Source organism: Oncorhynchus gorbuscha, linkage group LG09 (genome assembly GCF_021184085.1).
Source record: "Oncorhynchus gorbuscha isolate QuinsamMale2020 ecotype Even-year linkage group LG09, OgorEven_v1.0, whole genome shotgun sequence".
NCBI lineage: Eukaryota > Metazoa > Chordata > Actinopteri > Salmoniformes > Salmonidae > Oncorhynchus > Oncorhynchus gorbuscha.
This window is the reverse complement of record NC_060181.1, coordinates 28381037-28406817: the sequence shown is the minus strand read 5'-3', so window position 1 is coordinate 28406817 and position 25781 is coordinate 28381037. Positions and strand designations below refer to the sequence as shown.

Genomic DNA, 25781 nt, shown 5'->3' with positions numbered 1-25781 from the left:
GCTGCCCAGGCTTTTAGGTAGTGTTGCTGGGATATGTGTACTATCGTATCAAAGCTTTCGTATCCCCACCCTTTACAATGTTCTTGCTGTAAAATGTTTGGATGGGAGAAGTCGAGATGTGGGACGTGTGAGATAGATCACTATGAAGGAGATGTTGAATGTTTAGTAGAAGAGAATGACCAAGGAGCAAAGCCTTTTAACTGGGGTGGGGCACCTGAAGCGAAATCCTTGGAATGCCCGATTTGGGTGAAAGAGACTGAGGTTGGCAAAATTAGGGAAGTTAAGAGAGTCTCCTATGCGAAAGTTGTCAAAAGGGCAGAAAGATCAAATATCACTGAAGGAGTTTGTTTAGGTGCCCATAAAAGCCACATTTTTGTATTCATCCTGTATCCTGTAGCGTATTCGCTCACTCCCCATCAAAGATTTTAAAAGCATTGGATTGGTGTGAAATATGGTATCTACTCATGGTGAGAGACTTGGAATTTAGCCTCAGATGAACCGGGTAGGTAGGCCTACACCGCAGGCTGACTATCATCAGCAGTACCAAGACATTTTTAATGTGAAGAAAGTGGACATTTATGTCATTTTTAGCAATGGTGGTAAATAGCACTGCCTGTGTGGAATTGATGTTTCTTTTGTGCATTTTTCTATACCCCCGTCCAGTTGGCGGCGCCAGTACTCCTTTTGTATGTAGTTCGCTATAAAACCTCACCGAAGAAGAATAAGGCTTTTTTTTTTTGCGGTACTAGTTCTCTATCTATCTCTCCTTCACGTCAAGCAGACAGTGGACATTTTTGGTCTTACATGAATTAAGTTGCTTACGACTTTTACAGTTCTGTGGTCTCAGGTGAATTCGTGGAAAGGAATGCCGAGCGGTGAAAGGTCCGTTAGTGAAGCGCCTGGGAACGGCAACATTATGGGTGAGTTAATTCATACTGGAACTTTTGCTATCGGTTGTGTCCTCGGGGAAGTCAGCTAACGTTAGCTACTAAAAAACTTGCCAGAATTAGTTAGGTAAGTTAACGTGCTTAACTAGAAAAACAACGATAGCTCGAAAATATGACTGAGTACTCTGTGGCATTAACTCTATTTGTTCGACTGTGAAGTGTGTTTGGTCCCTGACACAGAGTCGGCTAGTACTAGCAAACGATAACTAACTTAGCTAACGATACAGTAGGTAGATACCTAACTAGCATTTTGAGATACAAACAGTGAAGTTCTTAAGTTGATATTCTTCACACAGCATATACTTTGGCCACGTTACTGGCCAAAGGATATGCTGTGTGAAGAATGTCAACTGAGCAACTTCAGATGCCAGTTGTGGTGCTTGTGAGAAGTTGGCAACCCCAACAAAGGCTCATCATAACTAACGTTACGTTTCTAGCTAGCTACATTAACTTACCTACAGTTGCTAACAGAACTAACGTGACATAGTTACGTTAGCTTACTAGCTACTAGTACAGATAGAACGAGGTTAGTTATAAACACGTTTGCCACGAACTAGCTAGTTAGTGGGTTGTGATGCCTGGATAGTTGACGTCGCAGTTTGCTTGCTAGCTGAATGGCTGCTATTCTGAAAAGCCGACGTAGCTAATGTTAGCTTGGTTTTAGATGTAAAATGTCATTGTTGGTCAAATAATCATTAGTTAATTCAATTGGGTTTAATCAATGCTAAAGTCAGTGTGGGGGAAACCTGGAGCAAAGTTATGAATCTACTAACTTCCTCAAACATCTAGTTGGATACACTCGAATGATGTAGGTATCAAAATGTCAAACAAAAACGTTCTATTGAGCATCAACAAAAAGTTTTACTCGGAGTGGGGTAGGATGACTGCAGTATCTACTTAGAAAACCTAGTCCTTTACATGAGACTGGATTCATACTGTGGTACTGTACTCACATGGTGGATGCTCTGACTGAGTGACTGTGCCTCTGTTATTCCTCCATGTGACCTGTAGCATCTGTCATGGAATGGCTTGCAGTGGGTGTAGAGGCAGTCATAGATATTCACCTTAGCCATTCAAATGTTTTCTCTAGTCGCTATGAAACGCATGCAATGTTATTACTTTAGCTTGAGTAAATAAATGCAGTTTCCCACCATCTCTGTTGTTATTGAACAATTGCCATCTCTCCATTATTGTGGCTAAGGTAGCCTAGTGGTTAGAGCGTTGAGCCAGTAACCGAAAGGTTGCTGGATTGAATCCCGAGCTGACAAGGTACAAATCTTTCGTTCCGCCCCTGAGCAAGGCAGTTAACCCACTGTTCCCCAGGCGCCGAAGATATTGATTAAGGCAGCCCCCTGCACCTCTCTGATTCAGAGGGTTAAATGTGGAAGACTCATTTCAGTTGTACAACTGTCTAACCCCCTTTCCCTAATAAGTTTTGTATCATTCAGGGCTAGGGGTGACACCTGTGTTTTTTATTTATTTAAATTTTTAATTTTACCCCTTTTTCTCCCCAATTTCGTGGTATCAATTGTTGTTGTAGTAGCTACTATCTTGTCTCATCGCTACAACTCCCGTACGGGCTCTGTAGAGACAAAGGTTGAAAGTCCGATACACAACCCAACCAGCCGTACTGCTTCTTAACACAGTGCGCATCCAACCCGGAAGCCAGCCGCACCAATGTGTCGGAGGGTACACCGTGCACCTGGCAACCTTGGTTAGCGCGCACTGCGCCCGGCCCGCCACAGGAGTCGCTGGTGCGCGATGAGACAAGGACATCCTAACCCGGACGACGCTAGGCCAATTGTGCGTCGCCCCACGGACCTCCCGGTCGCGGCCGGTTACGACAGAGCCTGGGCGTGAACCCAGGGACTCTGATGGCACAGCTGGCGCTGCAGTACAGCTCCCTTAACCACTGCGCCACCCGGGAGGCAACACCTGTGTTTTGTTATTCATAGGATAAATGCCATCGGGCTTGTCCTTTTCTGAAAAATCCTCAGGCTCTTCTAAACGAGGAGTCTGGAAAATTGATTTTTGTCATTTCAATTGGTTGGAAACTGAGCATTTCTGGGTTGTAGGCCAATTGAATGCGTGACAGATGTTTCCTATGCACTACAGGCCAAGCCTTCCTCAGTGTGATGACCTATTGTCCACAGTGACACAACAGAAGGAGTCCAGTCTGTGAGTCAGTGTGTCACATGGCGAGGCCTGGGACTGCCAGGGTGTCTGTGATGTCACAGACATCAGTTTGTTTAGGTTCCCATAAAAGCTACATTTTTGTATTCTTCTGTCATATTCGTTCAGTCCCCCTCAAATATTGTAAAAGCATTGTTTTGGTGTGAGATATGGTATCCACTCATGAAATTTAGCCTCAGATGAATCGGGTAGGTTGTAGGGCTGAGAATTGCAAGGGACCTCATAATACTATTTCAATTCAATTCAAGGGCTTTATTTGCATGGGAAACATGTGTTAACATTGCCAAAGCAAGTGAGGTAGACAACATACAAAGTGGATCTATCGCTCTACTAGTGAAGGGAGAATGTATCAACCGTCCATGTAGACCACTCAGGACTGTCTTACTCCTACAGACTTAACATTATTCCTAAGTTACAGTATAGAAATAAAATGGATTGTGATGAAGACACACTATAGCATGCAAGACAGACTCTGATGGAGAGGAAGGAAAAACTACACACAAACACACACACTGGTAAGTCCAGCTTCTGGGACGATGCAGAAAGGTCATGGGAGGGGTCAGACTTTCTGAAGCAGCACAGAACAACATTCTCTACTGTGTATCCTCTAGTATTTGCAAGCCAATGTCAGTTTACTGTGCTAGGCTAACCTGCTAGGCCTTGCTTTATGGTTAGCTTAACACACCTCTTTCTAACCTTGGGCTCTCTGAGGCAGGCTGGCCTTAATCCCACCACATCTCTTCTGGCAGTTTACCCACCACCAGCAAAGAAGAATAACAAATCTACTGTGCTTGAAGGGACCATGTAGCAATGTGAATGGGAACATAATGTATCAGGCTATCAGTGCATTGAAAAGCATGGGGAAGAGTGGTGGAGGCCTAAAGGAGAAGGCAGTGCTGCTTTCCTGGAGGTATGTGTTAATGCAATTGTTATGAAAGTTTGAGGTGAACAGCCAAGACACAGATGTCCACCACACCACATGTCCCTCTCCGTGACCCTGGCCTAGGTGGAAGCTCTCTCTCCAATCTTAACAGTGGTATTGGAAATGTATCATGGGTGTTGCCTTGAAGAAGACCTGACTTCCTTTAGTATATCTCAACAAGGCTCTTATGCCTGCTATATGAGTCAGGAAGCTGCGGTAGATGTACCCTATATTTTACTCCTTTCTTTTTTTCACAAGGTGAGGCTAACTTTTATGACCCTCCCCTTGGACTCACGGAAAAGTATGGACGGCTCATTGTTATTGGCTCTGACTTGCACATCAAAAATGTATCTTCTTAGTGCAAGCTAGCAAAGAGATCAACATTATGATGATGATTATGATGATGATGCTGCTGTCTCGGCTATGTGCTGAAGTGGTTGCCATTTGTCTGATCAGCGACAGGCACCACTGACAGTTGTACTGTATACGTGACAGACGCTTCTGCTCCAGAGCAGACAGACAGACAACAGGAAGAAGTGGCTTGGGCTGTGAGGCATGCTACAGTAGGCTACATCTGTCAACTTATAACCCTCAAAGACGATGAGCTTGAGTGAAGGATAGGTGGGGCAGATCCTCTCCTATGGAGAGGATGATCTCAAAAGCCAATGATCTGAAAAACTGTAGAGGAATGAACAGCCTCCTGCTCTGAGCAGTGCTTTACTGGCAAAAACAGCTCCTCTGCATAATAATCTCAATATTTTTGGCCCAACTGTCTGGGTCTGGGATAACCTGAGTGAATGCTCAAATTCTTGCCACCCTGATGTTGATGGCTTTACACTACAATGTTTGAGAGATGAAACATGTAGGAAATTGCTTTTTGTTAGTGTGAGGACTGAAACATGGAGCCTACCTACTGACTCGGGATGATTTGCTATTCGTCAGTCTCTCCAACACTGGAAGCCGTGTGACGATGCCTGTGGGCTGTCGGCCAATGGGATTTCACAGCTGTGGGCTGGTAGCCAATTGGATCTCATTTCACATTAGCCAGTGAAATGACTAAAGGATGCGTCATCACTTCAACTCTGGGATTAACCAATGACAGCTCCCATAAACAGACTAAAATACTGTAGGAAGTTTGAGTTGTAACTCCAACAAAACTGACCGTCTGAAGTGAGCTGTATGAGTGCAGGATTAGGCTATTTGAATGCTAGGTAGGTTGACCGTGCTTTAGCCTGAACTTGTCTGTGTCATTACAGTTGGTAAATAGGTTAGTTTTCTTCTCTTAACTGAGACATTTTTTGCTTCTGGGCCCACACACTCCTCTTTAGTAATGGCTGCTATCGTATTTAGGTAAAGACCCGTTACCGAGGGTCTTTCATGTCACTTTACTGGCAGCCAGGGAGCTGTAAAATAATCTGAGGCTAAAATCCAGTTTTCCAGAATAGACTCGTCATGAATTGTGATCAATCTCCATGTTTTACTCTCTCTCAAATTCAAATTCAAGCTGCTGAAAAACATTGTGTCAATATTGCCAAAGCAACAATGTATACAATTTACATTGTAATAAAATTATAAACAATAACAAATAATATAAAATGATAGTTGATAATAATAAAATTAAATACAAAAATAATAACAATGGTAACAGTCAATAGTAGAATGTAATGTAATAAATATGGAAAATTAAACTAACTCATAACTAAATAACGGGCATCTTTACCATTACATCAGTACTACAACTACTATCATCCTCTCTCTCTCTCAAAAATATTGAATATCTAGATAAGCGTTTAGAGGCCCATTATCAGCAACCTTCACTCTTGTGTTCCAATGGCACGTTGTTAGCTAATCCAAGTTTATCATTTTAAAAGGCTAATTAATCATTAGAAAACACTTTTGCAATTATGTTAGCACAACTGAAAACTGTCCTGATTAAGTAAGCAATGAAACTGACCTTTAGACTAGTTGAGTATTTTGAGCATCAGGACATTTGTGGGTTCGATTACAGGCTCAAAATGGCCAGAAACCTTTTTCTGAAACGCAGTCTATTCTTGTTCTGAGAAATTAAGGCTATTCCATGTTAGAAATTGCCAAGAAACTCCCTTCACAGAACAGGGTAAACTGGCTCTAACCAGAATAGAAAGAGTTGGATGCCCCGGTGCACATTTGAGCAAGAGTATAAGTACACTAGATTGTTTCTCAAGCTAGTTAAATGCCTCAAGTCCTCAACTGGTAGCTTCATTAAATAGTACCTGCAAAAACAGTCTCAACGTCAACAGTGAAGAGGTGACTCCGGGATGCTGACCTTCTAGTCAGTTGCAAAGAAAAAGCCATATCTCAGACTGGCCAACAAATATTTAAGATGGGCAAAAGAGACACTGGAGAGATGAACTCTTGCCTAGAACGCCGGAGTCGCCTCTTCACCTTTGACGTTGAGACTCTGTTCGCCTATGTAAATACGCCATAAAAAATCTGCCGTTTCCAGCTACAATAGTAATTTACAACATTAACAATGTCTACTCTCTATTTCTGATCAATTTGATGTTATTTTAATGGACAAAAATGTGCTTTCCTTTCAAAGACGAGGACATTTTCTAAGTGACCCCAAACTTTTGAACGGTACTGTGTATGTGTGTCTGTCTGTCTGAGATGTTTATGCGTGGGTTTGACTACAAATAACCTAGCCCAATAAAACATTGGTAACATCTCTTCAAATAGAACAAAGAAACTGAGTTGGAAAATAATGGTTATACTCCTAGTTATTTGATAAAAATTACATTTTTGGTGAAAGAGATGCAGGAACTAGCATTAACCAAGCAAACCAAAATGATGTGTACCCCCACCACACATCTGCTGTTCTGATTGAGTGCTATAGGCAAAATAGAGAAGCAAGACCTATCAGGTGTGATTGACACCTGAGAGTGCGTCAGGGCTTTTATCCGCAGGCATGAATGTGTTATTCTGACACAAGATGGATAGTGGACTCATTTGTCGGTCTTAACTGATATACTGTATTTCACTTTTCTTTTTTCTTTTATGGTGTGGTGCTCCACCTGTCTACCGTGGTCTGTGAATCATTCTGCATCTCCTCTCATCCACCACCACCTCACTGTCAACCATCTTGACCTGCACACTCTCCAAACCAGCTGTAAGTATTATTGTGACTGATTACCTAATGATTACCACTGTACATTTAGGCTATAATATTTACTTATTTGACACTGTTAAGAGACACAACATGAACAAAAGTATATGTGGACACCTGCTTGTTGAACATCTCTTTCCAAAATGATGGGCATTAATATGGAGTTGGTCCCCCTTTGCTGCTATAACAGCCTTCACTCTTCTGGGAAGGCTTTCCACCAGATGTTGGAAGATTGCTGCCAGAAGCACATTAGTGAGGTCAGGGCTCTGTGCAGGCCAGTCAAGTTCTTCCACACCGATCTCGACAAACCGTTTCTGTATCGACCTCGCTTTGTGCACGAGGGGCATTGTCATACTGAAACAGGAAAGGGCCTTCCCCAGACTGTTGCCACAAAGTTGGAAGCACAGAATCGTCTAGACTGTCATTGTATGCTGCAGCGTAAAGATTTTCACTCACTCGCACTGGAAAAGAGTATCTGCAAAATAACTTAATGTAAAAATGTCCCTGCACTGGAACTAAGGGGCCTAGCCTGAACCATGAAAAACAGTCCCAGACCATTATTCCTCCTCCACCAAACTTTACAGTTGGCACTATGTATTGGGGTAGGTGGTGTTCTCCTGGCATCCGCCAAACCCAGATTAGTCTGTCGGACTGCCAGATGGTGACGCGTGATTCATCATTCCAGAGAATGTGTTTCCACTCCTCCAGTCTAATGGCGGCGAGCTTTACACCACTCCAGCTGACTCTTGGCTTTGTGAATGGTTATCTTAGGCTTGTGTACGGTTGCTCGGCCATGAAAACACATTTTATGAAGCTCCCGACAGCACAAGAATGGTTTGATGTTGCTTCCAGAGGCAGTTTGGAACTCTGTAGAGGACAGACGATTTTTACTTTACTACTCCCGTCAGCACTCGGCGTTCCCGTTCTGTGAGCTTGTGTGGGCTACCACTTCGAGGCTAAGTCGTTGTTGCTTCTAGGCGTTTCCATTTCACAATAACAGCACTTATAGTTGACCAGAGCAGCCCTAGCAGGGTAGAAATTTGACTAACTGCCTTGTTGGAAAGGCGTCATCCTATGACGGTGCCATGTTGAAAGTCTGAGCTCTTCAGTAAGGCCTTTCTACTGCCAATGTTTGTCTATGGAGATTGCATGACGGTGTTCTCAATTTTATACACCTGTCAGCAATGGGTGTGGCTGAATTAACCAAAACTACTCATTTGAAGGTGTCCACATACTTTTGTGTATGTATAGTTTAAGAATGTTAGATTGGGCATAAGAATTAAATTATCTGATGTAGGATTGAATTCTATTCAACAAATTGTCCATGTTGCTGTTTAAGAAAAAAATGTATTTCCTGAAGCTGTCAAGTCATCAGTTTTTATAGGCAAGTGATATCCCAGCTACTGAAGCAATAAGTCAAGTGTTGGTAACCAGACTTTTGTTTAGCCTTGTTACCTGCCTGGACAGTTGGGGAAAACCATTAACTGATGTTTTGGTCTACAGCAACAGAAGCTTCTGGAAGGTTATGTGGGCTTTGCCAATCTCCCAAACCAAGTGTACAGAAAGTCTGTCAAGAGAGGCTTCGAGTTCACTCTCATGGTTGTGGGTGAGTAGAGGTCTTTGCATCCTATATAACGTCTCCCGCTCTTTTCCAAGTAAGACTCCAAAAGAACAGAAAAAAGAACCCGGTATTCATCTGGAAAAACAAATGGAGATTTTACTGCTGTGTAAAAAGCTGTTTGCATATTATTGTATGGATTAGTGAAGTATGAATGAAAATGACTGTTAGAGGCACCGTCCCAAATGGCACCGTAATCCCTATGTAGTGTACTACTTTTGACCAGGGTCCATAGAGCGCTGATCAAAAGTAGGTTAGTATGGGGAATAGGGTGCGGTCTCTGTTCGAAAGATGCGGACACATCTGTGTAAGAAATGTATGTGGATATGTAATATAGCCTACATATGGCCATAGACGTTCATTTCTATGTTCAATTTTACAGTCAGGAATCTTGTCATGCCGTAGTGCTAGCAGCTGCCTGTTAAAATGCATTAGCGATGCTTTCTGTTGCATTGGGATAATTTGTCTTGCATGTAAAGCGGGACTTGAAGAAACCATATTTAAACAAATGTGCTTGAGCAATGGAGGGTAGGCAGGGTTTATTTCACCCATGCTGTGGAATATGATTGTACATTTGTGTCGGTGTGTGTGTATTGTGTGTGTACATTTGTGTTTGAGGTGTGTGTATAATATACCTTTTGGATTGTGGGTGGAAGGTTTCCTGTAATTCCATTCATGCAGCTAGAGTTGGAGCCTGAACATCTGAAGAGAGCGAGGGATAGAGGGAAAGAGACACAGGGTGTAGGCACCGTTACATCCCTGCCATTCTCCACTCCGTCCTCTCTGTTCCATAAGTCCTGCCCAGAGGTACAGTGCCTTCAGAAAGTATTCACAACACTTGACGTTTTCCACATTTTGTTGCTACAGCCTGAATTTTAAATGGTTTAAATTGAGATTGTGTCAATTATGCTTTTAGTAATGTTTACAAATGTAATGAAAAATGCTGTAATGTCTTGTCAAAACGTATTCATCCCTGTTGTTATAGCAAAAAGTTGCTGCACAAGTCACATAAGTTGCATGTACAATTGAAGTTGGAAGTTTACATACATCTTAGCCAAATACATTTAAACTCAGTTTTTCACAATTCCTGACATTTAGTCCTAGTAAAAATTCCCTGTCTTATGTCAGTTAGGCTCACCGCTTTATTTTAAGAATGTGAAATATCAGAATAATAGTGGAGAGGATGATTTATTTCACATTCCCTGTAGGTCAGACGTTTACATACACTCAATTAGTATTTGGCAGCATTGCCTTTAAATAGTTTAACTTGGGTCAAACGTTTTGGGTAGCCTTCCACAAGCTTCCCACAATAAGTTGGGTGACTTATGGCCCATTCCTCCTGATAGAGCTGGTGTAACTGAGTCAGGTTTGTAGGCCTCCTTTCTTGCACATGCTTTTTCAGCTCTGCCCACAAATTTTCTATAGGATTGGGGTCAGTGCTTTTTGATGGCCACTCCAATACCTTGACTTTGTTGTTCTTAAGCCATTCTGCCACAACTTTGGAAGTATGCTTGGGGTCATTGTCCATTTGGAAGACCCATTTGCGACCAAGCTTTAACTTCCTGACTGATGTCTTGATGTTGCTTCAATATATCCATATAATTTCCCTCCTTCATGATGCCATCTATTTTGTGAAGTGCACCAGCCCCTCCTGCAGCAAAGCACCCCCACAACATAATGCTGCTGCCACCCCCGTGCTTCACGGTTTTGGAACAGTGGCTTCTTCCTTGCTGAGAGCCCTTTCAGGTTATGTTGATATAGGACTCGTTTTTCTGTGGATATAGATACTTTTGTACCTGTTTCTTCCAGCATCTTGTGGAGGTCTACACTTTTTTTTCTGAGATCTTGGCTGATTTCTTTTGATTTTCCCATGATGTCAAGCGAAGAGGCACTGAGTTTGAACGTAGGCCTTGAAATACATCCACAGGTACACCTCCTATTGACCCAGGCTAATTGACATCATTTATCTGAAACTTCTAGAGCCATGACATAATTTTCTGGAATTATCCAAGCTTTTTGAAGGCACAGTCAACTTAGTGTATGTAAACTTCTGACCCACTGGAATTGTGAATTATAAGTGAAATAATCTGTATGCTAACAATTGATGGGAAAATGACTTGTCATGCACAAAGTAATGTCCTAACTGACTTGCCAAAACTATAGTTTGTTAACAATAAATTTTTGGAGTGCTTGAAAAGAGTTTTATTGACTACAACCTAAGTGTATGTAAACTTCCGACTTCAACTGTATGAATGACTACCTCATCTCTGTATCCCACATATTCAATTGTCTGTAAGGTCTCTCAGTAGAGCAGTGAATTTCAAACACATTTTACCACAAAGACCAGGGAGGTTTTCCAATGCCTCGCAAAGAATGGCACCTATTTGGAAGAGGGGAAAAAGAAAGAAAAAAAGACATTGAATATCCCTTTGAGCATTGTGCAGTTATTAATTACACTTGGATGGTGTATCAATACACCCAGTCACTGCAAAGATACAGGCGTCCGTCCTAAGGAAGGAAACCGCTCAGGGATTTCACCATTAGGCCAATGGTGACTTTAAAACAGAGTTGCTGTGATGGGATAAAACTGATTTATGAATCAAAAACATTGTAGTTACTCCAGAATACTAACCTCTTAATTGACAGTCCAAAAAATATGCCTGTTTGCAATAAGGCACTGAAGTAAAACTGCAAAAAATGTGGAAAAGAGAACTAAATGACAGTGAATAGAAGGATGCCCGAACCTTATGTCCTGAATAGAAAGCGTTATGCTTAGGGCAAACACTACACATCACTGAGTAACACTTCATATTTTCAAGCATGGTGGTGGCTGCATCATGTTATGGGTGTGTTGGTCATCGGCAAGGACTAGGGATTTTTTTTTAAGGATAAAAAGAAACAGAATAGAGGTAAACACAGGCAAAATCTGAGGAAAACCTAGTTTTCTGCTTTCCAACAAACACTGGGAGACAAATTCACCTTTCAGCTGGACAATAATAAGGGCAAATATACACTGGCGTTGCTTACCAAGACTACATTGAATGTTGTACAGTTTTGACTGAAATCGGCTTGACAATCAATAGCTTGACTTGAAAATGGCTGTCTAGCAATGATCAACAATCAACTTGACAGAACTTGAAAATGGAATAATGTGCAAATATTTTACAATCCAGGTGTGTAAAGCTCTTAGACTTACCCTGTAAGACTCACAGCTGTAATTGTTGACAAAGGTGATTCTAACATTTATTCACTGAGGGGTGTGAATAAGATTTCTGTATTTAATTTTCAATAAATTTGCACACATTTCTAAAAAGATGTTTTAATGTTGTCATTATGGGGTATTGTGTGTAGGTGGGTAGAAAAAAAGAAAAGCAATGTCATGCATTTTGAATTTGGGCTGTAACACCATATAATGTGGAATAAGTCAAGGGGTATGAATACTTTCTGAAGGCACTGTACCAAACTTGGCTGTACAGGAAATGGCTGTGAACACCCTAGTGAGGTCATTTTCTGTCCCCTGGCCCTGTGGTTGGCTGCGGGCTGTTGAGTCAACCCATGCCCACCTGCCCCAGGGCCAGGAGAGTGGGAGCAAGATAAATAATGAGGGAGGAGGAGAAAAGGGGGAATGCCTGCCTGTTATTCCAGACTCACTGCTATCAGTCTGAGTAGAGTTGAGAAGTATTCAAGTGGTCTCTCCCTGGAATTTCCCCTCTGCTGCGCTCGCAGGAAAAAGACAGTTTATAGGTTCAATTGTCTTGAGCATGTAATTAGAATGGCAGGGTAATTGAAGCTGAGCTCATGTCATGCTGTAGGAGATGCATCGTCTGATAGTAGTACATGTTGTTTACTCTGCTGCTTCGCTCTGTGTGTTTTCTTAATTACCAGAGAACTCATGTAATGTCCCTGGTTGCAATGTGAAGTGTGCCAAAGTATTTTAAAGGTGCCCATATACTAGGTTTAATTTGCTCCTAGCAGAACTCTGCAAGATGATGCAAACGTCTCGCATACTTCTTTAACTTCTTGGTGACTGGGGGGCAGTATTGAGTAGCTTGGATGAATAAGGTGCCCAGAGTCAACGGCCTGTTACTCAGCCATAAAAGCTAGAATATGTATATAATTAATATATTTGGATAGAAAACACTGAATTTTCTAAAACTGCTTGAATGATGTCATGAGTATAACAGAACTCCTATGGCAGGCGAAAACCTGAGAAAAATCCAACCAGGAAGTGGGAAATCTTGAGGTTTGTAGTTTTTCAACTTATTGCCATTCCGACATACAGTGTCTGTGGGGTCATTTTGCGCTTCCCAAGGCTTCCACTAGATGTCAACAGTCTTTAGAACCTTGTTTGATGCTTCTACTGTGAAGGGGGCCCGAATGAGAGGCGATTGAGCCAGGTTTCTGGCAGATTGCCACGAGCTCGTGATGCGCGGTCATGTGAAAGTTAGCTTGCGTTCCATTGCTTTTCTACAGACAAAGGAATTATCCGGTTGGAACATTATTGACGATTTATGATAAAAACATCCTAAAGATTGATTCTATACTTCGTTTGACATGTTTCTACGACCTGTAATATAACTTTTTGGACTTTTTGTCTGACCTTTCGGCTGGACTTGAACGCGCATTTGGATTTGTTTACCAAACGCCCTAACAAAAGGAGGTATTTGGACATATGAACTTTATTTGGAATTATGAACTTTATCGAACAAATCAAACATTTATTGTGCAACTGGGATTCCTGGGAGTGCATTCTGATGAAGCTCATTAAAGGTAACTGAATATTTATAATGCTATTTCTGACTAATGTTGACTCCACAACATGGCAGATATCTCTGGCTGTTTTGGTCTCGGAGTGCCGTACTCAGATTATTGCATGGTATTCTTTTTCCGTAAAGTTTTTTTGAAATCTGACACAGCGGTTGCATTAAGGAGAAATTCCATGTATAATAGTTGTATCGTTTATCAATGTAAGTTGATGTGGCTCTCTGCAAAATCACCTCATGTTTAAGAACTACTGAACATAACATGCCAATGTAAACTGAGATTTTTGGATATAAATATGAACTTTACCGAACAAAACCTACATGTATTGTGTAACATGAAGTCCTATGAGTGTCATCTGATGATCATCAAAGGGTAGTGATTCATTGTATCTATATTTATGCTTTTTGTGACTCCTCTCTTTGGCTGGAAAAATGGCTGTGTTTTTCTGTGACTTGGTGGTGACCTAACATAATCGTTTGTGGTGCTTTAGCTGTAAAGCCTCTTTGAACAACAGCCAGTATACACTTCCTCAAAATATTGAAAATGAATCAAAGATAAATCAAGAAATCTGTAATTAGGACTCTCAAGTGGAACAGTGGTCTAAGGCACTGCATTGTAGTGCTTGAGGCGTCACTACAGCCCTGGGTTGAATCCAAGGCTGTGTCACAGCTGGCCATGACCGGGAGACACGTGTGGTGGCGCACAATTGGCCCAGCGTCGTCTGGGTTTAGGGGAGGGTTTGGCCGGCCGGGATTTCCTCGTCCCATTACACTCTAGTGACTCCTTGTGGTGCCTGCAAGCTGACTTCGGTCGCCAGCTGGGTAGTGTTTCCGCCGACACATTTGTGCGGCTGGCTTCCAGGTTAAGCGAGCAGTGCGGCATGAGAGTCGTGTTTCGGAGGAGGCATGGTTCTTGAACTTCGCCTCTCCCCAAGTCCATATGGGAGTTGCAGCGATGAGACAAGACTGTAACTACCACTTGGACATCATGAAATTTGGGAGAAAAAGGGGTAAAGGAGTATCTGTAATTAAATTTGGACTTTTTTAGGGGGGGGTCTTAGTTGAGCAATTTTACATCAGATGTTTGTTGCAGTATTTCTCAAGTGGGGAAAAAAGGCGCATGAACCAGTCTCTCGTTGAATGACAACAAGCATTTAATTGAAGAATCCCATCCATAGGTCCTACACCTAGGAGTAGTACTCTTGACCAATCACCAACAAAGAGGCATAGATTTTGGCTACTGAACTTCGACTTACCTCAGGTGAAAAAGTTGCGTGCACGAGCAGCAACGCCCAAAAACTGCCGAACACTAAAATGAACAAAAACGTGACACAATTGTCATAATATATGTGTGAACTGTTTCGACTGGAAAGTAAGCATACGACAGGCTTTAGGCTCTCTTGGTCAGAACTGATTGTCAGCAGCCCAAGTCAGTGAAAGTGGGCCACAGCAGTCAGATGTTTGCATCCATTGGAAAAAGTCTATATTTGCTAATGATTTACCATGTTTGACCTTGATCTTGGCCAGAATGGCTACTGCACCGCAGGCAGCCGTAGTTCAGCTCATTGTGGTTGCCCTTCGTTGACACACTTTTTAATGCATTTAAGTATTTCTCTTCTCTGGAAACTATGTCCCCGACCTAACAAGTAGGATTTGACTTGCACACTGACTCGTTAAAGGAAATTGATGGGTTTGCCAGAATATACTTAGAGTTGTCACGTGCTAGCCAGACTTATAAAGTTTTTTCCTGTTCCCTATTTGAAGGGAAAATCCCCTTTTTCAACACACACGCGCTATCATCTGAGACACTTTACCTGCACGTTAAATACAGTGAAAGCAGGGTTACCTCAGCCAGTTTCTGAACAGAAGCACTTTTAATTTCAGCAGTCAGTGTATTTTCTGTCCCGTGTCAATGCAGTAGAAGGCAGCGCCGTCAAATGAACTAACAAACTGTCTCCCCTCCCTCTCTCAAATCCAAACTTTTCCTGCTTCCCCCGCCCCAGGAAGCTTTTCTCCTTGCACGCAGAGCAGAGGGAAGTTCCTCTGAATAAGCCTCCATGGTTGACACAGCTGCTGGAAATTTCCTTTAAAGGAAGTATACTGCTGGCTGGGTTGGTTGCTGACCAAGGAGTGCCACTGGTGGGGACGGGCTAGGCAGGGCTGCACTGAGAGGGTCATGCTCTGGTCTGGTGGCACTTGAATGCTAATTTCTAGGTCCAGGTCACATAAACCAGCATAGCATCCAGATCTAGCTGTACAATCAGAGGCTTCACCTAATACTGTTAATGTGTCAGATCTGTCACATCGTTACAAACACTGCAGTGCTTCAAGGCTAAGTCTATTCCATTGCCCTTTGTAGATAGATAATCTATTGACTGGTTTTCAAACAATGACATATTTTGCGTTGGGGGGTTAGGCTAAAACAGTAGCATCCATGCTAACTGCTCTCCGGTTTTCCCTGTCATCAGACCACTGCGGATGATCCCATCCCAGTGCAGGGAGATCCCTTCGCAGGCCCCAGCTATAGCCCAGTGTAGGGAAATCCCAATCCTCATTTCCATGGCCATAGGGATTTAAGAGGCCTGTCTGTGAGGCCTACTCTGCAAACAAATTCTGCAACTCAAGCTCTGAGTAGCTTATCAGCTTTGATATCCCCCCTCACCCTCTTTCCCATCCTTTCTTCATCTATCACTCCCTCCCTCCCTCTCCTCAGAAAACAAGCAGACCCAGCTCTGAAGTCTGAATAGAAAACTTGCTTTCTGGTATCCCGCCATCCCCCTCTTTGCTCCATCCCTCCCGTTCCCTTCCTTCTCTCTATCCCTCACTCCATCCTCCCACCCAGAGAGATGTGTAGTGTTCTGGCTCCGGTCTTCTATGTGGCCATAAGAGCTAAGCTTCCTTTCTCTCTGCCCATCAATGCTGCTGGATCTGAATCTGTATTGGACCAGCTTCAGACACTGAAGGCTGAATCCGCTTGGGTCTGCCATTCTGTCAGCTTATGGTTTCCCTAATGCAAGCTGACATTTTCAAGACAGGTGTATTTCAGCCAGCCGTTTTCACAAGACCGCAACACGTCCCCTCCCCACCTTCCATCATTCTCCAGCCAGCTCTCGGTGAGGGGAGTAGGCCCTAAATCCTGACTTCCGTCCTGAAGACGGAAGTCCACGTTGTTCCTCAACAGACCAACCGCTAGAACATTTCCGTTATTGTGAGGTCAGTGTGGCTGTAGCCCTTGCAGGAAACATTTACCATGTGAAAGAGTGCGTAGAGAGAGATTCTTTGAGGGATGGAGAGCGAAAGAGTTCTCTCCTTTGTGTGGTGTCTCTCTTGCTCTCTCCATCTCTGCCTCTTTCTCGCTCTCACTCTCTTTCCCTGCACACAAGTGTTCAGTAGCTGGTTAATTGGCAGTAGTGAGTTGTTGGAGGCTGGGCCTAACCACTTCTGAAGGTCAGGAAAAACGCAGGGCAGGGGCAGTACGGTTGGTGCACGCAGCAGCAGTGTGATGCGGTCCTGTGCCAGCCCAGCATGTGACTCCAGACCCGCCCCCTTCATCACACAGCTCCCATTGTTCAGCCACTCTCATTGCCCCCGTCCCCATGCCAACCGTTGCTACGTATACTGTTGATGGCGTTGGGTTACCCAGACATAAGGAGGCACCTGGGATTGTTCTCTGAAAATCTGACAGACGTTGAAGGAAAATATAGCCCATATACAAATTCCAGAGCATATTATTGAATGATAGTACTATGGAACAAATATTTGGGAATGTTCATTGAAATATACTGTAAGTCAATTAAAATCATGGAAAAGGGTTGGATATAGTCTCAATATACAGCATGTTGGAAAGGGAGACACAAAATTAAGTTGAACCATTATTGTGTCCAAGACAAATTACCTAAATCTTTTGTGGTTAACACTGTAACAGTATGACTTTGCCATCCCCAGGCTTCCCTCATCAGAATAATCCCCAATTTAGATTCCTGAAATGCAGACAGGAAAATAATTTGACAGGGAGGAAAGATATTCAGCCCACCCTCCCTCGCCTTTCTCTTTCCTTCTCTCCATCGCATATTACATTTAAACACTGCACAATTTACAAGTGTAAATATTGACTATAAATCGTGCCTTCCTGTATAATAGTTGTGATAAAATGTTTATTCTATTCTACTGAGCAATTTACTTTGTTTGTATTATCTTTTATTTCTTGTTGCATCAAGAAGGAACCTGCAAGTAAGCATTTCGTTGGATGGTGTATACCATGTGTATCCTTCACATATGACTAATAATAAATGTTGACTTAACTTAATGCTTGTTACATCAGTTGAGGCAGCTCAAATGGTTTTATTTCCTGTTAAAATTTTCTTTCAATGTTTCACATTGAAATAATTCTAAAAATTGGGAGGGCATCTCGAAATTGATGTCATGTTGCCACTCGGTCTGGTGTGAACAAGGATTAGAAAACGGTGTGAAATGTAATCTTTCTACCCCTCTCTTTGCCCAACCCCCGCCATCTCTAGGTGAATCTGGTTTGGGGAAGTCTACGCTGATCAATTCCCTCTTCCTGACAGACTTGTATTCTCCTGAATACCCTGGTCCCTCCCACAGAATCAAGAAGACTGTACAGGTAAACACTAAGATGCCTCATCTATTTGATTTGTTCATGGAATATTTGATTGGGAACAGATAGAAACGCAAGGAATAAACTATGCACCATAGCTTCAACTCATTTTCAACACCCTACTTGTGTTTCTCTCTCTAGGAGAAAACATACTTCTGTCCCTTTTGTAGCAGATTAGTAGATACCGTCTCTCCCGCCTCTAAAAGGAAATGACTCTTCTTTTCCCAAAGAAGATAAATATTTCAGCTCACTCGCCACATTAAAAAAGCTGTTTCCCATTTCTGTTGCTTTAAGTGCAGGGTGGTAGCTAGGTAACGTGTCTCCATCCTGTCTGACTTACCCAGAAGTTCCTCTTTTGAACACAAACGGCCTGCTCTTCTCTGGTAAGTTATCTGATGTGCCCCAGCCAGCTCCCACCCAGCCCTTTCTGTGTTGTTTTGGGTCGTTAATGTCACAGCCCTGGCCCTCCCTCCACTTCATGCCTGCCCTCTGACATGCTTCAGACTAGGCCACTCCTAAACTGTTACACTCCGACAGGGTTGGTATCTACTCATCACCTGGTACCACCGTTGCCATGTCTTCTGTCTGAATAACAAGGCCTACCACCAGTTCATCTACTTAGACTAAGAGGAATGACTGACTGCAAAGAGATGGGCCTCTGTAACCATACAGAATATCAGGGGGTGGCGACTGGCTCATCGACTGGGAAAACGAATGGTGTGCAAAACAAATGGCAACAGGGAGTTTTTGATGGGAAGATAACTAGTACATTTCATTATAACTGGAGTCATGTTCCTCCTCTCTGTTGGTGTAATAGTACGGACTACTGAGACAGAAGATGATGCTCAGGTCGGGAAATTAGTTGCGCTCGCTAAGGGAGTGAACGTTGTTTAAAATCAGGGTTACATGGAGATAATCAGACATCTCTGAAATGGATGGCCTTCCCTTCAAGACAATATGTGTACCTAAACCCTCAGTGAAAGCTTTTTTAAATATTTTTTTATAAAAAAAACAATTCAAGTGACCCTGCCTGCTCCCGAGCGGCGCAAGACACTGCATCTCAGTGCAAGAGGCGTCACTATAGTACCTGGTTAGAATCCAGGCTGCGTCACATCCGACCATGATTGCGCTCTGCCCTATGGGACTCCCAGTTGGCCCAGCGTCATCAGGGTTAGGCCGGAGTAGGCAGTCATTGTGAATAGAATTAGTTCTTAACTGACTTGCCTAGTTAAATAAAGGTTAAATAAAAAATAAAACCTCTACCCCGTACGCAAAATAATAATGAAAACATAGTGGATAGCAGATAACATGTCTACCGTTTACCATCACTTATTGGACAGACCAGAGCCTTAGATATGCTGTTTTAGAAACAGTTTTTAATTCTCTAAGTATTACATGGCAACGCAGGAATTTTGATAGATTCAGCCCTGTGCGCTATCATCATATTTGCAGGCCTGAGAAATTGCCTTTTTAAAAACATTTAATGTAATTCTATGTCATTTTACATATTAGCAGAGTCTTGTTTTAATACCACACACATTACTGGAATTACAGGCCAAGAATGAACAAAGATGGGTCTGTCTTATTTCACACAGTATGTTGACTGGGAACACAATTTTCATTTACTGCAAGGACCTGGGGAATAGTTACAGGGGAGAGGAGTGGGGATGAATGAGCCAATTGTAAACTGGGGATGATTAGGTGGCAATGATGGTAGAAGGCCAGATTGGGAATTTAGCCAGGACAATGGGGTTAACACCCCTACTCTTACAACAAGTACCATGGGATCTTTAGTGACCACAGAGAGTCAGGACACCCGTTTAACGTCCCATCCGAAACACGGCACCCTACACAGGGCAATGTCCCCAATCACGCCCTTGGGGCATTGGAATATTTTGTTTTAAACCAGAGGAAAGGGTGCCTCCTACTGCCCCCCCCCCACACCACTTCCAGCAGCACCTGGTCTCCCATCAAGGGACTGACCATATTTCTCCAATGCCAAAATAGTGTGCCTTGTTTGCAACGAAACTATCCCTGTTTGCAAATAATTAAATCTGAGATGTCATTAGGAATCTGACTGAGCATGATAGTTTCAAAAGTTAGGCCTACCTTTCCACCCCAGACAAAGTAAGCCTACCAATGCAGAAAAAATGTCAGATTTAACTGCTGGCTACTATTCTTCTGGGGTTTAACCCAACGAGACATGGTCACAAGTGTTTCTCTTAAAGCTGTCTGGGTTTAAACATCTTCTATTGTACAGAAAGTGAATTGCTTAGTCTATTGATAGTGACAGTTAACTTCCCAAGCAAAGTCTATTTTTTTTTTTTTAGGTTGTAGCTCAGCCTCAATGTCAAAGAAACCAAACAATTTTATATATACAGTTGAAGTGGGAAGTTGACATACACTTAGGTTGGAATCCTTAACTCGTTTTTCAAACACACATTTCTTGTTAACAAACTATAGTGTTGGCAAGTCGGTTAGCACATCTACTTTGTGCATGACACAAGTCATTTTTTAAACAAGGGATCTGGGAAATCAGTTTACAACCAACCCGACCACACACGCACTCATAATGTCATTTTTCATTGAAGCATTGAAATGGTTGAGAGATTTAATATTTTTGTGTAGGATTATGGATTGACCTACACTGGTCCAAACCAGGGTTTTTCTACTGGTATAGTGGTAGTGGTATTGACAGTGGGATATGAATGGTATTAGTGATTTTATAGATGGAGTAGGAGGGAATATTTGCCCACACGTTGAGAAATACTTGTCTTCTCCCGTCCAGTTTTATCACTGACACTGCCATGTTACTGTATATGGAATATTCAAACATCTGTGAAAGAAGTGTCTGTAAAACATCACATAGTTGATTTGCAACATGTCTACACCACTGCAGACACCTATTTGTAAATGTCAGTTTTGCTGAGAGAGCTGGCTATCTGTTTTAATGAGCCAAATGTATAGTTAAGAGGATTCCCAAAAATGTCCCATCCTTTTGGTTTATTCTATTCGTCTTGCTGCTGCCTGAATGAGTTCCCTAAAACACACACACACACACACACACACACACACACACACACACACACACACACACACACACACACACACACACACACACACACACACACACACACACACACACACACACACACACACACACACACACACACACACACACACACACACACACACACACACACACACACACACACACACACACACACACACACAAGCTCTGTCTGTCATTGGATCTCATTTAATGTCAAGTATGGCCTCCAGGCCAATTCCTGGTGTTGAAAGCCATAAACAGCCTGCAGTGTGTGTGAACGCTATTGGATTGGCTATGCACGTGCATCACAGCACAGAGGGGCGCTCCAAACAGACTTTCCTGTGATGATTGAACGGGTGACTCGCCCCCAGGCTAAGGTAGGTGTGGATGCATGTGTTAAGTGCTGTAGTGATGGTCATGTCATTGGGCTGGTCCTGGTGTGCATGTAGAGGGCCCAAAGTTAGTAAAGAGGTTGACTCGTGCCAGGTTTTAGGGCCTGCCAGGATGATGTACTGTACTTCTGCAAGCCTGTTGCTTCATAGCTGTGCAATCCTCAGTCTGCTGGTGAGTCACTTTGAGTATTTAGTTAGGATCCCCATTAGCTGCCGCTAACGAAGCCCTTATCCTCCTGCGGTCAACACAAAACATGAAATAATACAGAACATTATAGACAATGACAACTCATGGACAGGTTAGTGTTGGGCCAGTAACCTCAAGGTTGCTGGATCGAATCCCCAAGCTGACAATGTACAAATCTGTCGTGCTGCCCCTGAGCAAGGCAGTTAACTCACTGTTCCCCGGTCGCTGTGGATGTGGATTAAGGCAGCCCCCCGCACCTCTCTAGTTCAGAGGGGTTGGGTTAAATGCAGAAGACACATTTTCAGTTGAATACATTGTTGTACAACTGACTAGGTATCCCCCTTTCCCTAAATTGAAAACGATACACACTTTCATACACTTAAGTCTCAACAGTCCATGCTTAGTAACATTACACAAAAGCCGGCACAGATACTATTTTGTTAATCTTAAGATGATAAATACCACCCAGTGGGTCATAGTGGTTCTCGTGTGGTAATCTTGGTGGATTTCTTAAAATAAAAAGTCACACCATGTTGGAGTAGTTTACCTAATCCCATATGTACTGTATGTTGCCTCAACAACCATGAAGGCCTTGACTTTACATAAAATTTGAGTCACCTCCAGATATAGTTGGTTAAAGTATAAGTTAGTGGTGCTGAACAGAGTTACACTGGGGTGGAGCCATTCACAAAATGAACACAGTCCCATACATCAGTTTCCTCCAGCTGAAGCCTAGCTAATGTCATGTGGAGAAAAAGACATGGAGAGACCTAAATCTGTTCCTATCTCGCCACTGTTTCTCTTACAGCCTGTTTGAGTTCACAGTGCCAATGGCACATCTTATCTTTAACCCAAACACCAGATGTTCTTGGGAGGAAGAGGAGTGGATAGATCTTTTTTTTAAATATTTTTTTTGTCAGTAAGGAGAGGTGTTGTTTTGTGAGGTGCTGGTTTATTTGTTTTCTGAAAGCAAATGTTGCTGTTTGCTTGAAGGATTTGAGAAGGCAGGTAGTTCCATTCAATCATGCCTCTATATAATACTTTGCATCGCATTGACTTAGTTTTATATTTTGGGACTGTGAAGAAACTTGTTGCATGCATTATGTTAGCTGATTGAATAGACAATTTGGAATTTGTAACACAAGTAGTGATGCAGTCGATCTCTCCTCTGCTCCTGGGTTGACTACCCAGGTTATTTGTGTATTTGTTTGTTGGGGCAGCACTGGCAGTAAAAGTCCCAGTCCTTACTAAGGGTTCTGGATTTGAAGGTTGAGGGAGGAACAGAAGGAGACTGACAAGGAGAGAGCGGGAGAAAGAGAAGGGAGCGGGAGGATCTGATCTGTCTTAGTGTCACTACTACCACTACTTGCCGCCATGCCAGTTGAAGAAGAGGAAGTAGTCATAGTACTAACAAGAAGTAGTACTGAAGGTGCCAGACTTGTGGTTTACTGTCTTATGATGACATCATCACTTGATCAATGGTTAGCCATTTAGTTGGACCTGCTTCCTCTCCTGGGCCTTCAGCATCAGGTTACAGTAGGTGTGCAGCAGGATTGCTATCTCGTTTTCAGACTTCACAGAAATATCCCTCCAAGAACAATGCCCACATTGTATTGTACCTCCCTTTTGAAGTTGCATGAAAGTGATCCCGTTTCTATGATTCACTGCCAATAGAATCAGCCTCTGCCTGGGTGTGTGGTATTCCATGTAGCTAGCTTTCACCCACAGAAGCTCCAGCATTTCTCTTGAATTGTTCCATCTCAACACTAGTCTAAATCTCCACTAAGCCCAGACAGCAGTCTGCTCTGTTTTCACCCAGCACCCACCAATGTGTTTACCTGCGCATTACACACCCTTAAGCACTTATTAAAGTTTAAATGAGATTAGTGTATCTGTGTTTTCTCTGCTTCCTTTGGCTCCAATAGTGAGCATTATTAAACTTGGCAGGGTCAGGATCCAAGGAGGAAAGAGTAATTAGTGGGAACTCTATGCTTGTTTATCCCAGAGGAAAAGGAGGGATGAATGACTAGAGCCTGATAAGGGTTATGTTATGGTATATTATGTTATTGGAGGGATGGCACTAGCCTGGTCCCAGATGTATTTGTCCTGTTCAGCCAACTCCAGTGCTCATTGCCACTGACCAAAGGAGTTGGCTGAACAAATCTGGACCTGGCTAGGGTAGGTGTCTGTCGGTTAGTTAAGAACAGATGGAGAGGGTATGGGATGAGGCTAGCGCTTAGCGTGCTTAGTCTGTCAGCCCAATGTCCTTGTGAAACACAGCTGAGCAAACCAACCGTAGTGGAGAGGAGTGTGGCGAAACAGTCAGTGTTGTTCCCACTTCCCTGTCTGTCTGTGAGGTCATTGTGGTTAGACACACACACACACACACACACACACGGAAGATCCCTCTCCTCCTACCGTTACACTTTTTAGTACCATCTAACTCATGCCAAACAGGGAGTGGTCCATGTCAGTTGTTTTTGTTCATTCAATGTCTCACACTAGCTCTTGCCATTCATGACACTGTAAAGGGTGCAGTCGGTTGAATAGCATGAATGACACCATTTAAAAATAATAATAATAATAATAATTTATGCCAGTGTCAATCATCTTTGCTATGATGGAGCCTGAGAAGATACAGTTGAAGTGGGAAGTTGACATACACTTAGGTTGGAGTCATTAACTCGTTTTACAACCACTCCACAAATTTCTTGTTAACAAACAATAGTTTTGGCAAGTCGGTTAGGACATCTACTTTGTGCATAACACAAGTCATTTTTCCAACAACTGTTTAGAGACAGATTATTTAATTTATAATTCACTGTATCACAATTCCAGTGGGTCAGACGTTTACATACACTAAGTTCACTGTGCCTTCAACAGCTTGGAAAATTCCAGAAAATGATGTCATGGCTTTAGAAGCTTCTGATAGGCTAATTGACATCATTTGAGTCATACCTGCGGATGTATTTCAAGGCCTACCTTCAAACCCAGTGCCTCTTTGCTAGACATCATAGGAAAATCAGCCAAGACCTGAGAAAAAAATAAAGTGTAGACCTCCACAAATCTGGTTCATCCTTGGGAACTATTTCCAAACGCCTGGAGGTACCACATTCATCTGTATAAACAATAGTACACATTTATAAACACCATGGCACCACACAGCCGTCATACCGCTCAGGAAGGAGATGCATTCTGTCTCCTAGAGATGAATGTACTTTGGTGCAAAAAGTGCAAATCAATCCCAGAACAACAGCGAAAGGACCTTGTGAACATGCTGGAGGAAACCGGTACAAAAGTATCTATATCCACAGTAAAACGAGTCCTATATCGACATAACCTGAAAGGCCGCTCAGCAAGGAGGAAGCCACTGCTCCAAAACCGCCATAAAAAAGCCATGCTACGGTTTCCAACTGCACATGGGGACAAAGATCGTACTTTTTGGAGAAATGTCCTCTGGTCTGATGAAACAAAAATAGAACTGTTTGGCCATAATGGCCATCATTATGTTTGGAGGAAAAATGGGCAGGCTTGCAAGCAGAGGAACACCATCCGAACCATGACGCACAGGGTTGGCAGCATCATGTTCTGGGGGTGCTTTGCTGCAGGAGGGACTGGCGCACTTAACAAAATAGATGGCATCATGAGGTTGGAAAATTGTGGATATATTGAATCAACATCTCCAGACATAAGTCAGGAAGTTTAAGCTTGGTTGCAAATGGTTCTTCCAAATGGACAATGACCCCAAGCTTACCTCCAAAGTTGTGGCAAAATGGATTAAGGACAACAAAGTCAAGCTATTGGAATGGACATCACAAAGCCCTGACCTCTGTCCTATAGAAAATGTGTGGGCAGAACTGAAAAAGCGTGTGCGAGCAAGGAGGCCTACAAACCTGACTCAGTTACACCTGCTCTGTCAGGAGGAATGGGCCATAATTCACCCA

At 42.8% G+C, this 25781-nt stretch overlaps 1 protein-coding gene across 2 annotated transcripts in view; it reads left to right on the top strand.

The window, feature by feature from the left end:
- Positions 1 to 721: 721 nt before the first annotated feature.
- The window catches only part of LOC124043351 (septin-7), a 49166-nt gene continuing 24106 nt past the window's right edge, over positions 722 to 25781 (top strand). For both annotated transcript variants that reach the window (XM_046361881.1, XM_046361880.1), the window contains exons 1-4: positions 722 to 920; positions 5068 to 5069; positions 8711 to 8813; positions 18106 to 18212. In XM_046361881.1, coding sequence (XP_046217837.1) covers positions 866 to 920; positions 5068 to 5069; positions 8711 to 8813; positions 18106 to 18212 — 267 coding nt within the window. In that variant the 5' untranslated portion in view covers positions 722 to 865. The remainder of the gene's footprint in view (positions 921 to 5067; positions 5070 to 8710; positions 8814 to 18105; positions 18213 to 25781) is intronic.